Genomic DNA, 14,267 nt, shown 5'->3' on the forward strand with positions numbered 1-14,267 from the left:
TGCTTCCTCCTCTCTCTCTGCCTGCCTCTCTGCTTACTTGTGATTTCTCTCTGTCAAATAAATAAATAAAATCTTTAAAAAAAAAACAAGTTTACTAAAAAAAAAAAAAAAAAAAAAAAAAAAAAAAAAAAATGGGGATTTGCTTTTTACACATGAAGGAAGGCACATCCTCTTTTTGATGAGATAAATATTAAATGGCTGACTATGCAAGTTAATTCTGTCAGAACAAAGAATTGGGAAGTGGGAAATGGGGAATCACCAAAAATACAGATATTACACATTTCACCTCTTCTGTTTCCCTCCAACCACTATTAAATATTACCTGTGTTTTAAAGAGTTCACTGCAGTTCTGGAACAATTTTGATGATGTTTGATATTTCCCAGACAAACCTTTTTTTTCCTTAAGGTTTTCCAAATATGTCTCCACTTCTTCTGCCTGTAAAAACAGAAAATACAAAGTACACAACTTACTTTTCACAAGGAAGGTATTTAGAAGACAACAAATAGATTGCTTACAGGACAGACACATTGTTGAATTTGCTATTTTAAAAGTTAACAGCATCAGATAAAAACTGTGTAACAGTATCCAAGAATCTAACAGTATTAGACTCTCAAGTACTAGAATTCTAGTCCACTGCTTACAAAGAGTAGTTCTGAAAGTTCTAGGAAGACCTTGAAAATGTCAGAGTCCAGAAGGTTTTGTCACAAGAAAATATATGTACAAGAGTTAAGAGACTAAATTGCCAACACCAACAAAAAGATATACTTGTGCTCATAAGCTAAGATAGAGTACAAAACTGCTGTAGCTATTCATAGCCCACTGTGGATATTCTGAGAAAAATTCACCATTTCTGTGGCTGCATCCATCAGTTCTGCAATTTTCCTCCTATACCTACATCCCTACTCTTTCCCGTTTTTCCCTAAGCTCCAGTTTTACATCTCCAACTAGCTGCATGTCATTTCCAGAATTCTGTCCTGTGGCAACCCGAGATAATTTTTACGTTCTTATCTTACCTATAAAGACCAGATCTGCTTAAGTTCTTGACCAGTTTATCACTAGTATCAAATGTACGAAGTTTTTAACTGTAAATTCAATTAGTGATTGATTAAGAGCAAAAGATCAATAATGCTTCAAACTACACTCTGGACATACTATCATTTCTCTTTAAAATTCTTCAGTCCTTCCCCCCATCCTACCTCCTATCTAATGTTGTATAACAAAAGCAAAAAACAGTCACCAACACCACAAAAAAGGTAATATAAAACCCTAATACAAGGCAGGAATTCAAAATCCTTAAGGTTTGAAAAACCAACTAGATGGTGGTCATTTTTTTAAAAAACAGAATATCTTTGAAATGGAAAAAAAGAAATAAATGGAGGCTAGAAACAGAATGGAAAAGTCCTGAAAAATCCATCTTGGAGCCATGTATCTTCAGTGCCCAAAGTACAGTGTACTATGTCAACTGTGAAATGAGATCTAAAACTAATTCCACACTACTACTAATAAAGTAATAGGTTATTTGCTTTGTACTGACAATGCAAAAGTAATGATGGGTAAAACTGCTGCCCCTTATCAGGAATCAAGGCAGTGAAATCTAATTGCACCAGCAGTCATTGCAGTCAGTCATACACAGCTTAAAAAAAAAAAAAAAATGCCAGTTTTACTAAGAATGTCTTTAACAAACAGTAAAATCTATTAATGTTATTAAATCTGGACTTTGTGTGTATTTTTTAATATTCTATGAGACAAAATGGGAAATACGCAAAATACTATAAAAAAGATAAAACACTTTACAACTGTTATGACTTATAACCTGAACTATCCACTTTTTCCATTTACCTCCAAGAATAACTGACAAACTATAGGTTATTCAGATTTGGTTATTTGGGAGATACTTTCTTGAAAATGGGCGAAGGGAGGCTGTTACTTCAAGGAAGACAACAGAAAGTATTGTTTTCTTGCCAATGATAAAATTTGAGCTTTCAAACTGCATTTTCCTCACAATACTTAAGTCTCTAATACTTAAGGAGTTTCTGATGTGACAGGAGGGTGATATTAACAAATATAACTTCAGGACACCTGTGCGGTTCAGTGGATTAAGCATCTGCCTTTAGCTCAGGTCATGAACACAGGGTCCTGGGATTGAGCCCCACGTATGGCTTCCTGCTCAGTAGGGAGCCTAGTTCTCCCTCTGCCTGCGGCTCCCCATTTGTGCATGCTCTCTCTCTGACAAATAAGTATAATCTTTAAAAATATGTACATATATATATACACATATATATAAAAAACACTTCAACTTAATTGTAAAATTAGTTAATATTTTAAAGATTTATAAAATTCAGTCAAGCACTATTTTCAAAATAACCAAAATTAGACATACATAAAAGACCAAAGTGCATGACACACCAACTTATTTAAATACAAAAGAGAAAGAATAAAGTTGACTGATGTGCTCTCAGATACCACACTGCCACCAACCTTTAAGAAACTCTACTTGTTACATTTTGGTATAAAATCAAAGAACACTACCTACAATTATCTGAAAACACTTAAAATATCATCCCCTTTTCCAACTATGTATCTGTATTATGAGGCCATATTTTGTGCATATACTTCAACCAAAATAATACATCACAATAAACTGAGTGAAGAAGATATAAGAATTCAGCTGTCTTCTACTATATCCAACATCAAATGAAGAAAGGGCTTTGGAAAAATACAAAATAATACCTCTTCTGTGTTTTTGGAAAAATCTATTTTTCACTAAAAGAAAGTTTTTTGTATTAACATGCAATGACTTATTACTGCTACTGTAAAATAAATTAATACATATTTCTGTATTTTCTGTTTTAATTTCTAATGCATTAAACCACATGAACAAAAGGTTTTCTGAAAACTATAGTAATTTCTTTTTTAATATGGAATGCTTCATGAATTATGTGTCATTCTTGTGCAGAGGCCATGCTAATCTTCTGTATTGTTCCAATTTTAGTATATGTGCTTGTTAGAAGGTGGAGGAGGAACAATAAAGTATTCCACAAACTGAGAAGGTATTTTGAGACCAGAAAATGAAGGACGCAACTCTCTACAGTTTATGCATAATTTTATTCAGGGTAACTTACTGACAGGGCGAGGGAAATGGGCATAGGACAATACATGGGAGCTGAAGTGTTATTCTCTGCAAAATCCAGACCCTACTCCATAGATTTTATACAGTGAGCAGACACAAAGAAGCGCACTGTAGTGAGATCAAAGGAGATCAAAGGATTCCCATGCACCTGAAAAGGGCCTGCAGGCACATAATAAACAGCTAATCATTAATTAGATCTTGTGGCACTACCTGTGCATCAGGAAGGGTAAAGACAATGTTATCTCTAACAGATTCATGGAAGGCCAAAACAAGCCTCCCCCAATCCTGGCTTTCCCTTTTCTTTCTTAAAGAAGGCATTCTCAAAGTAGGCATTTCTCAAAGTAGGCATTCCCTTTTCTTTTCTTAAAATGTTTGCTTATTTACTAAATTCAATTAATTAACATATAGTGTTTATTAATTTCAGGGATAGAGTTCAGTGATTCATCAGTCTTATATGTGATGGATGGTAATCATCCATCACAGGCCCTCCTTAATATCCATCACCCAGTTACCCTATAACTACTCTTACAGTCACCCTTTACAGGGTCTCTTATGGTTGGGCACCTGGGTGGCTCAGTCAGTTAAGTGTCTGCCTTCTGCTCAGGTCATGATCCTTGAGTCCTGGGATCAGGTCCTGCATTGGGCTCCCTGCTCAGCAGGGAGTCTGCTTTTCCTCCCACCCTTTACCCTGCTCATGCTCTCTCTAGCTCTCAAACAATAAAAATATATAAAATCTTTAAACAAAAAAGTCTCTTCTGTATTTGCATTACAAATTATATCATATATATATATTATAAATATCTTCTGTATTTGTCTCCCTCTCTGATTTCATCTTGTTTTATCTTTCCCTCTTTTCCCTAATGATCCTTTGTTTTGCTTCTTAAATTCCACGTATGAGTGAATCATGTAACTGTCTTTCTCTGATTGACCTATTTCACTTAACATAATACCCTCTAGTTCCAACCACATTGTTGCAAATGGCAAGATTTCTTTTTTTTTTGATGGCTAAATAGTATTCCATTGTATGTAGATACCACATCTTCTTTATCCATTCATCTGTCAATGGACAACTGGGCTCTTTCCATCATTTGGCTATCGTGGACACTGCTGCTATAAACATTTGGGTGCAGGTGCCCCTTCGGATCATTATATCTGTATCTTTGGGGTAAATACCTAGTAGTATAATTGCTGGGTAGTAGGGTAGTTCTATTTTCAACTTTTTGAGGAACCTCCATACTGTTTTCCAGAGTGGTTACACCAGCTTACATTCCCACCAACAGTGTAGGAGGGCTCCCCTTTCTCCACATCCTCACCAACATCCAGTGCTTGCTGACTTACACATTTTAGTCATTTTGACTGGTGAGAGGTGTTATCTCATTGTGGTTTTGATTTGTATTTCCCAATGCCGAGTGTCATTGAACAAATTTTCAGGTGTCTGTTGGCCATGTGTATGTCTTCATTGGAGAAATGTCTGTTCATGCATTCTGCCCATTTCTTGATTGTATTATTTATTCTTTGGGTGTTGAGTTTGGTAAGTTCTTTATAGATTTTGGATATCCCTAAGGTTATGTATAATAATCTCTAAGGGGCTTGGAACACACAGCCCCATAAGAAAAGTAACTGACAAATGAACAAAATGGGGGGCCAAAGATGGGAATCAGTACTGTCAGCACTTCTACAGTGCTGCTAAAGTGAGCAGGAGTATGCAGTCATTTTTAAGGGTTGAGACCAAAAAGTTTGCTAGCATTGTAGGTCTGCAAACTGGGAAAAACAGAAGATTCTAATTTCAGCTCTTTCCCTCCTAGTTACATGACACTCCTTCCTCTATAAGGTAGGACCCGATGATATTTAAAGTCCAAGAAGTCTGTTAATTTTATATTTCTTACCTTGAAGTTATAGATTTCATTGTAACAATCAGCACTTTTCAGATACCAGGTTATATTCAAAGATACATCACAAGGTTCTCCATCAACTATAAAAGAAGAAAACTTTGTGAATAAAGATGATTCCCAAACAAAGCATTTTTCCTAGGCTGTTACCCCACATTCTATTTTTCCTGCTAACTTTAGGTATTCAAAGACCATCTCTTCTCCAAATGTAAGATAATATACGTAAAAAGAAGTGGATATTCTTCAGATAAAAGTACTATTGTTCACAGAAGAAGTTTCTGACCTGCTTAAGTGTAGCTACTTTTATGCCTTAAAACCTCAATTCCTGGTTCTCTGTTGGAAAAAACCTGGAAGCGATAAAGCAGTCCTCAATTAAACCCAGTCTTCTATTATCATTCAAATATTTACTGTGCAGAACACTTAGGCATACAAAGCTACATGACACTGTGTCAGGCTGGAGAACAGGACTCCTAAGGAGGCTACATTCTAGTTGGAGAAACAAGGAGTAACATTAGGGACATAATAAGGCAGTATTCAAAAATAGTTCCGCTGAGGGAAAAATTAATGGCTTACACCTTGAAAGATATCAAAACTAGACAGAAAGAACTAAGGAAAAAAAAGCAAACCTGGGGAAGGAAGGAAGAGCAAAAGCAAAAATGAAAAACTCTTTCCAAAACCACCTTAAGAGAGGCCTCAAGGAATCCCAAGAAGTCAGAGTGGCCTCATAACTCATTAACAATGTCTGGAAAACAATATTCTAGGGGGCCAAGGCATTAGTCTGAAAACTTGAGAGCATAAATCTGACTGTATCACTCATCAGCTGTCCCACCTGGAAGTCAGTTTATCTTTGATTCCAGCTGCGTTATGGAAAATATACTACAAGATACCTGCTTTATGCAAATGTGACAAAGATAAACATGACTGTATCTAGGAATCTATTTTTGGCTCTTAACAAAAGGCGCACACCTAAAATTATAACCTTCCCTTTTGTGTTTTAAATTGTTTTCTCAAATTAATTTTCAAGTGACACAAGGCTCAATTAAAATACACAAAACTCTGATGTGCTAAATAAAATTTATGGAAATGATAAAAAGAATATTTGCAATCTCACTGTAAACTATTCAGAAGAACCATACAAATTCTTCTATTAACTAAACAGAAGCCAATAAGAAAACCCCTAAACAAAAGATCTTCAGAAAGACTTGGCTGCAAAAATACTACTATATGTTAAAGGACACCATTCAGAACTTTGTATAGATGGCATTAAGAGACAAAAATGGCCCCGGCAATTTCATGGAAAGCTATACCATAGCCCTAAACGTATAAAATCGGAGACAAGGTAAACGTGAGCAAACAGAGAAGTAACAAAAGGAAACACAGTATAATTTTTTAGGAGTCTCAAATTCTCCCCAAAAACGAAATGTAAACACTGCAAAATAGCAGCTTGCGTAAGGTGGCAAAGCACCAGTTGATCAAAAAACAGGTGAGAAAAGACTACAGATGATAAAAAGGTAGAATAGCGTGCAGACTGTCAGGCTATTCCAAAAAACCAAATACCGCTATCCTGAAAAGTAAGTCTTCTCTAGCACACCAACCTCACAAGACAGACCAGCTTGTTTCAGTAATCTCATTTAAACCAAATTTAAGTCCTTAGTCAAGAAACTGTATTTTCAGACATAGTCTGTTTTTCATAGAAATTTTACTGGCCCCCTTCACTCCTGTTAGACTGTAAGCTCAGGAAGAGAGAAGGCCTTTTCTATCACTTCCTTGCGATCTAAAACAATGCCTGGAGCATGTAGGTTTTTAATAACTACTTAGTAAATGATTAAAACAAAATCAACCAACTACAACTTATAACTTTGCACTTTCATGGAGAAAGATAGACAAAGAAGCACAAATGGATGACCTGAACTTTTATCCCTGATCCTGAAACAGAGTTTACCCATGATCACTTATTCCCTAAAGTAAAGCCAGTTTCAAAAATAAAAGGAAGCCTTTCTTTAATACGCAATGGGATATTCTGGATTCAGATACAGTGGTTTTTCTCAGTGGACAGACTGGTTTTGTTCTACATAATCCCTATTCTCCAGTAATAGCCTTGAGTTTCCTCTTTCAAAGATCCAAATAAGAAAATACACCTTCTGTAAACAAAGGTTTACTGAACATATGCATTTAGAGCCAAAGGTCTGACAAACCTAAGTCATGTGTTCAGTAAACATCTAACAAGCACACAAAAGCCAAGTCAGTGATATCTCTTTGACACAGGACAGATTAAAACACCATGCAGACAATCAAACAACATTAATTGGTCTAACTGTATAAACACCAGAAAAACAAGAGAAGAAAATAAAGTTCACACAAGTATTCCGAAGATTACTCAGTGAAAAGACCTTAATTACACTAAGATGTTTATGCCTAGATAGTGCCAGACTATTAAATTTCAAAGCTTACATTTAGAGTAGGTCAGAGATAGAAACTAGGTAATTTAAAAGTTTAAGGATCACTTAAAAACTCAAATAAAAACTTCATGAAATGCAAAAACTCACATTTCAGGAAGATAGTGGTATTTTTGAACAGGATCTTTCCAAAACTAAAATAATTTTTCCCCTGCAAAGATAAAGGAGAAAGATAATTAGCATCAGATCACTTTAATTCCCAAGGCAGAATATAATTGTTACAAAACCTAAATTTATAAAATGTTTTAAGTTAGTTTTCTTAAGAACAACAAAAAATACATGAATATCCTTCCTTTTAGTAAAATTCAACCGCATCCAAACTGCAGAAGTTTGTAGCTTGGTGAAGAGACACAATTTTCCCCCAACAGACCATAAAGCAAGGACTATAGAAGCTGCTAGAAATCTCAACTTAAATCTTCAAGTAAATTCCCTTCACTCACTAATCACTGTTCAGAATAACCCAATCATTTCTTCAAATAAGCTATTTTATGAGCAGACAGATGAACTTAACTAGTAACCATTTTACCAACAATACCTAAAAGTCAGAACCTGAAGATCTTCACCGAATGAACAAAAGCTATTAATGCTTGCCATGTAAAAGCTCAAATGAAATTTCGACATTAGAGCCAGTGAGCAGAGCAGAATGAAACAAAAAGGCCACCGTGGTTTCAACAGGACTAAATGCTTTCTGGCATTTCCTGGATGCATCCGATTTGTTGGCTCGCAGGACTACAGCGCTTACTCAAATGAGGTTTAAAGGAGGGGAGTAGGAGGACAAAAAGGGTCAACCTATCTAGTAAATCATCCAAAAGAAAGGATACCTTTACCGTATCAAATTTTAGAATAAAATTCCTTCCATTTCAGCCATTCTCATGTTAGAATACATTTTTTAAATGCCTAGGCTTCCTAATCACACAGCAAAGCTTAGAATAACCATTCCAAAGTTCCAATGATATCAAACAACTTCGTTAAGTAGAATCATCCAGTAACAAAAAAGTGCAGAGAAAAAAAAAAAAGAAAGAAAGAAAGAAAGAAAGACACCTATTTCCAGATCTCTCTCATGCAACTCGGGGTCACTGGATTCTGTGAAACTTCAGCTGAAAGGGAAACCGTTCTCCACCTTTTCATCAACTTTCCCGTCTCAAGGCATTCAAAGTTCTGACTTCGCTGTTAAGATACCATTTCACCATTCTTCTCCTCTCCTGAAGTGGCCCTGGCACTCCCGCTAACCTACCCACAGAAGTGCACAGCGGTCCGCTCCAGGGAGGTGGGTCCCTGCTAACCAGAGACACAGACGCTCCAGGCAATTCCACTCCTTTGGAAACTGACTTCAGCGGAACCTTCATGGACCCCTAAGGCCGCCGTAGCCCCACCCCTTGCTCCTCCAGGCTCAGTTGCTTCAGAAGTGAACACTCACCGACGGTATCGGAATGTGCCACTTGGATCGGTCGGCAGCGGCGACAGGTGCCGGTCCTACACCGAGGAGCGACAGTGGGGACGGCTGAGCCCCCAGAAGTAGAAGAATGACAGGCAGCACCTGAAGCCACGCAGCCGCCGCCATCTTCACAGCCATGGAGCGCCTACCAAAAGCATTTCACCTTCTTCCGGTTCGCCCCGCCCTCTTCCGGCTCTGCTCTGGGGGCGGGATCATCCGGGTCCTCGAAACCTCCCGGGGCTTGTTTGTTTGGCCACCCAGCAGCCCCTCCCTAAGCCAGCCGTCACGACCTCGTGTGAGTTTTAGACCGTACAGCGCAGACGTAGTCCTGTGGTTTGCCGGTCACCTTGGAGCGTTAGGATGTTTATTAAAAGCCGCCTCCGCTTCTGTCGGCTCTTCTCTCTCCCGGCCCTTAAAGGGTCTGGGGACCAAGCAGGCCCCCAGTGTGGCGTTTGGCTCTCTCCTCCTCTCCTTCGCCCCAGACTTTCATCCGTTCTAGATCAAAGTCAGTCGCTGGGGCCGAAGTCTGGGAAAGCCGTAAGTTCGCCTGTTTGGCGTGTAGTAGTGAGTTCTCGGTTTTCTGGAGATATTTAAGCAAAGACGGAATTTGGCAGTGGTAGAGTATAAGCACTTACAGAACTGTATCTACTGTAGTAGATACACCCTTTATAAGACCATTTAGCCCTGAAAGGGGAAAGCAGAATTTGACCGGGTAACACCAAGCTTCAGCGCAGAGCAGGCCGGCACTTCCTACTAAAAACTGAGAGTGGGTCAGTTTTCAGGATCTGTGGCGTGACGGTCACGGAGATAAACCTGCAGAAGTTTGGCCTGGGTCAGGCAAGCGGTCTCTGTATTTCTTGTTTCTCACGCTCTTGACTTTTCTCCTCTAGGGCTCTTTGAGTACACGCCCCCTCCACCGCAAAGACAGTTTTGATTCCTCAAGAAAGCAGTTCTTCGTCGGGCATCCGTAACTAAGAAAATTTGGCCACCTAAATCCATGTAGAAGCGCTAATTTGGCCTGGAAAACCGAGGAGTAAGTGCAGATTTACTACTCCTTGAGGACCTGGAGAGGACTCCATTTCCCAGGACCTGACCGTGGTGAAGTCCTGGTTATAATTTAGAAAGACGGCCAATAGTTTTAAAAAGACCGCGCTTGGCCTTGGCCTGAGCGCTGAAAGCGGGTCGAATTGCCTGGGAAGCCATGGAAGCTGCTGGGAAAGAGGAAATCAGGTAAAGGCCCAGTGGTCCTGCAGGGGCTGAATCTAGACAGCAGGGGATAGATAGTAACTGAAAGCAACATTCTGGTTTTGAAGGCTTTACTGATTGTTGAATGACCTGTTAGTTGCATGTTTCATATTTACGTACTTAATCTTTATAATTTTTTCTCAATTCTCCAGCTCCTCATAAAATACTTTTAGGATGGTTTACAAAACAGTAGAAGAGTTGTGATCAGAACTGTAACCTGTGAATTTCAAGCATGTTGCTTTCCATATTCAGCTGTACCCCCATCTTCCTGTATTAACAGAGCTCATTCTACTAAGCTGGAAAGCAAAAAGACTAAATTTCTCAAATCTTTGCAGACTTGATTAAAAGAAACACTGACAAAGACTGCATCAGTGAAGGATTTGATGACTTCCAAAAAAATAATTTTTTAGTACAGCTAAGTGTATCTGTGTGGGCTTGTTTTCCTATCTGGAAATTTGTGTTCAGCCATAGTTTCCTACATATTCGTAGACATGCTGACTATAGCTGTATTCAGCAACATGTCTGCTTGAAGGCCAGTGGTTTTCCCCCTTCTTACAGTCTATAGTTGTTTTAATCATATGGAGGCTAATTTATTTTTTTAAAGATTTTGTTTTTAAGTAATCTATACCCAACATGGGGCTCTCGAACTCAGAACCCCAAGACCAAGATGCTTCACTGACCAACTGAGTAATCCAGCTAGGTGCCACTGGAGGCTAATTTAAATACATATTCTCTAGCAGCAATATGTATGTATCTTATTCATGGTCTGTTCCAGAAACAGCTATTCTAGGAACTTGGTTTTAAAAAGCGTTGACTCCTAATTGCCAGCATCGTTCAAAAGCAAAAGATTTTCCTTTTACATCTGTTTCTATTATTCTAGCCCCTTGCACATACCTCTGTTGAAGTATTTGTCAGATTGATTTGTACTTGTTGGTTAGGCTCTTATAGGAAGCTCAGACACATTCCTTCCTATCTTTCTCAGGGCCCAGCACTCAGTAAGAATATTTTGAAAATACTTTATCGAATAAGTGGGTGGATTGTTTTTGTTTCGTTTGGGTTTTTTGTGGTTTTGCTTCTTCTGATTTTATTATTGTAGTCATAGCCTTCAGTCATTATTTTAAAAGAATCCTTCCTTATAAGTGACAGTACTCTTTTTCCAGTGTTTCAGTGTATTCCCAGAACTTGATATTTTGTTGTTTACCTTGTGTGATTTACAAAAGGATGTTACTCTGCAGCACACAGGCTATCATATTATGTTATGGTCACAACACAATTTTGCATTGCAGAAGTTTATTACCTAAGTTCATGCTGTAGTTAGAGAAGGAACAAAATTGGATTCACAAACTTTGGAGAAAATAAATTTCTTAAAATGTCTTTTTATTTAGTGTTGAAGATGAAGCTGTGGATAAAAACATTTTCAAAGATTGCAACAAGATTGCTTTCTACAGGTAAGAAGAGGAAATGTATTACCTGACCAAAACATTTCAATATTGCAATGTTTGTAGACTTTTTAAGGAAAGGGTCAGTTAGGAAATATAGTCATTAAGAAATTCATCAGACAGGAGACATTCATCTTTATACACTTATTACTGTCTTATTTAAATTTCTTTTTTTTTTTTAAGATTTTATTTATTTATTTGACAGACAGAGATCACAAGTAGGCAGAGAGGCAGGCAGAGAGAGAGGAGGAAGCAGGTTCCCTGCTGAGCAGAGAGCCCGATGCGGGGCTCAATCCCAGGACCCTGGGATCATGACCTGAACCGAAGGCAGAGGCTTTAACCCACTGAGCCATCTAGGCGCCGCCATTTTTTTTTTTTTAATTTCTAAATAAATACATATCTTATTTTAAAAGTGTTTATATCTTTTTTTTAAGATTTTATTTATTTATTTGACAGAGAGAGAGATCACAAGTAGGCAGAGAGGCAGGCAGAGAGAGAGAGAGAAGCAGGCTCCCCGCTGAGCAGAGAGCCCGATGCGGGACTCAATTCCAGGACCCCAAGATCACAACCTGAGCCGAAGGCAGAGGCTTTAACCCACTGAGCCACCCAGGTGCCCAAAAGTGTTTATATCTTTGAACAGATAATACTTCTATAGGTTTCAGAAGTCAAATAATATAAAAAGATATACTTTGAAAAGGGTTACTCCCATGCCTGTCTCCCTTCACCCCATTCCACATATTATCCCTGTAAGTAACCAGATTTATTAGTTTCTTATTTATCCTCCCAGTATTTCTTTTTGTAAATACATATATTCTTATATCACTGCCTTTCTTATAACAAGTCACTTCCTATATATGTTGTTGTGGTTTTTTTTTTCTGCTTTATAGTTTATTCTGAAGAGCTCTGCATGAGTGTATAGAGATTGTCCTCTCTTTTTATGGCTGTGTAGTATTCTATTGGGTAGATGTACCATGATTTATTTGTTCTCCTTCCTATTCCTAGATCCTTGAGTTTTTAATCTTTTAGCTATAAAGTCATGCCATAATGAAAAGCTAAACATGTGTCACTTCCTACACCTGCAAGTGTATTTATAGGATTAATTTCCAGGAATGGTATTACTGCATCAAAGAATAAATACATTTAAAATTGTACCTATTGGGAGGGGGGTTGGGGGGGGTAGGGTTATGGATATTGGGGAGGGTATGTGCTATGGTGAGTTTTGTGAAGTGTGTAAACCTGGCGATTCGCAGACCTGTAGCCCTGGGGATAAAAATATATGTTTATAAAAAATAAAATTTAAAAAAAAATTGTACCTATTACCAGAGACACCCCCATAGGGATTATACCGCTTTTATGCCCTAATCACCACTGTATAAGATTACCTGTTTCCCCAGAGCTTCAGAAAATATTTCTTTAAAATTCTTCTGTTGAATATCTGTCTTTGTGTGATCCTAAACCTGAAACCACCAAAAATTGTATCCTATGTTACAAATTTCTAATTTATTCACACTGCTCTAAAGGAAGAAAATCAGATCACTTATATTCGGAATAGGTACCTTAGAAGGAATTCTATAGGGAACTCTTGATCATTTTGTAAAGTCACTGGATTATATTGGATTTCCATAAAAATTTATTGAGTTTCTATTAAAGTGTACATTTTGTGGAAGGAGGGAGGGAAATTAACAAACTAATAAATGTCATCTATGAAAACTGCCCCACCTTCTCAATAAAGGGGATGAAATGCCGTTCTCAGACAGTGCTTTGTTGAGCAATTACATTCGTATTATTCTTATTCGTACTAATTTTATTAGCACTCTAGTAACAAAGTACTCCTGTTAGTACTTTATGAGAGTACTAATACTGTCTGGACCCAGTTCATTTACCATCATAGTGAATTTTAATGACTTCCACATGATAATATACTCTTGGATGCTGACCGTCACAAATAATTCTTGGGTATATATATTCTGTATATCTGCAGGCGTCAGAAACAGCAGCTCTCCAGGAGCTCAACCTATAAGGCATCACTAGACTCAGCCACGACAGGCAAAGACAGCACCAAGTTCCGAATCATCAATGAAACAACCAAGGTGAGAGAGAAGTATTTTCTACAGAGAATTATTTGTTCCTATATTAAGTTGGGTTTGAATGAAGTAAAGTTCCACAAAGGCTAATAATTAAAACTATGTATGCTTCAAAAATAAACTTTGTTGAAGAAGTAATGTCATCCTTTTTGTATCTATACTAATACTACTTTAAAAGTAATGTAAATATTAACTTACCCATTGCCTCTGTATCATATGCTTTCCTACATGTTTTACAAACGTTATTTCCTTTTAATTAGTCCTCATAATACAGAAAAGTGACTAGAAAGTCACCTGCTTAAAGTCAGAGTCAAGTTTTCCCCTGCATCTTCAACTCTATCAAGTACTCATGTTCTGTTACTGTTACACAGTGTGCAGTTGAGCATGCAAATGAGCAAGGTATGGATTCAGGGACTGTCCAAACTTCAGGGGAGCAAGGGACTATATAGTTGAAAACCTAAGTCACAAATGTGCTATCTTCCTGGGCTGCTTCACTAGCAGATCATCCTGGTTATTACATACTGAAAGGATGAGAGCAGTATATTAAGTACTTTTTCTCACTTGCCAAGTCATCAGGCTACTTCAGAA

The 14,267-nt window shown here is 37.7% G+C and overlaps 2 protein-coding genes and 1 pseudogene across 10 annotated transcripts in view; 1 reads left to right on the forward strand and 2 right to left on the reverse strand.

The window, feature by feature from the left end:
- The window catches only part of TMEM87A (transmembrane protein 87A), a 46,010-nt gene extending 36,904 nt beyond the window's left edge, over positions 1 to 9,106 (reverse strand). Inside the window, exons 1-4 of one of the 4 annotated variants that reach the window (XM_047739040.1) lie at positions 8,894 to 9,106; positions 7,567 to 7,627; positions 5,018 to 5,103; positions 323 to 436 (exon numbers count right to left, since the gene is read on the reverse strand). In XM_047739040.1, coding sequence (XP_047594996.1) covers positions 323 to 436; positions 5,018 to 5,103; positions 7,567 to 7,627; positions 8,894 to 9,049 — 417 coding nt within the window. In that variant the 5' untranslated portion in view covers positions 9,050 to 9,106. The remainder of the gene's footprint in view (positions 1 to 322; positions 437 to 5,017; positions 5,104 to 7,566; positions 7,628 to 8,893) is intronic. The other 3 variants (XM_047739038.1, XM_047739041.1, XM_047739039.1) reach the window with 3 other exon arrangements.
- Positions 2,914 to 3,012, reverse strand: LOC125105779 (uncharacterized; annotated as a pseudogene).
- The window catches only part of GANC (glucosidase alpha, neutral C), a 73,555-nt gene continuing 68,347 nt past the window's right edge, over positions 9,060 to 14,267 (forward strand). For 3 of the 6 annotated variants that reach the window (XM_047739031.1, XM_047739029.1, XM_047739034.1), the window contains exons 1-4: positions 9,220 to 9,448; positions 9,802 to 10,141; positions 11,542 to 11,604; positions 13,577 to 13,685. In XM_047739031.1, the coding sequence (XP_047594987.1) occupies positions 10,113 to 10,141; positions 11,542 to 11,604; positions 13,577 to 13,685 (201 nt within the window). In that variant the 5' untranslated portion in view covers positions 9,220 to 9,448; positions 9,802 to 10,112. The other 3 variants (XM_047739030.1, XM_047739035.1, XM_047739033.1) reach the window with 3 other exon arrangements.

Source organism: Lutra lutra, chromosome 7, assembly GCF_902655055.1.
Source record: "Lutra lutra chromosome 7, mLutLut1.2, whole genome shotgun sequence".
Lineage (NCBI taxonomy): Eukaryota > Metazoa > Chordata > Mammalia > Carnivora > Mustelidae > Lutra > Lutra lutra.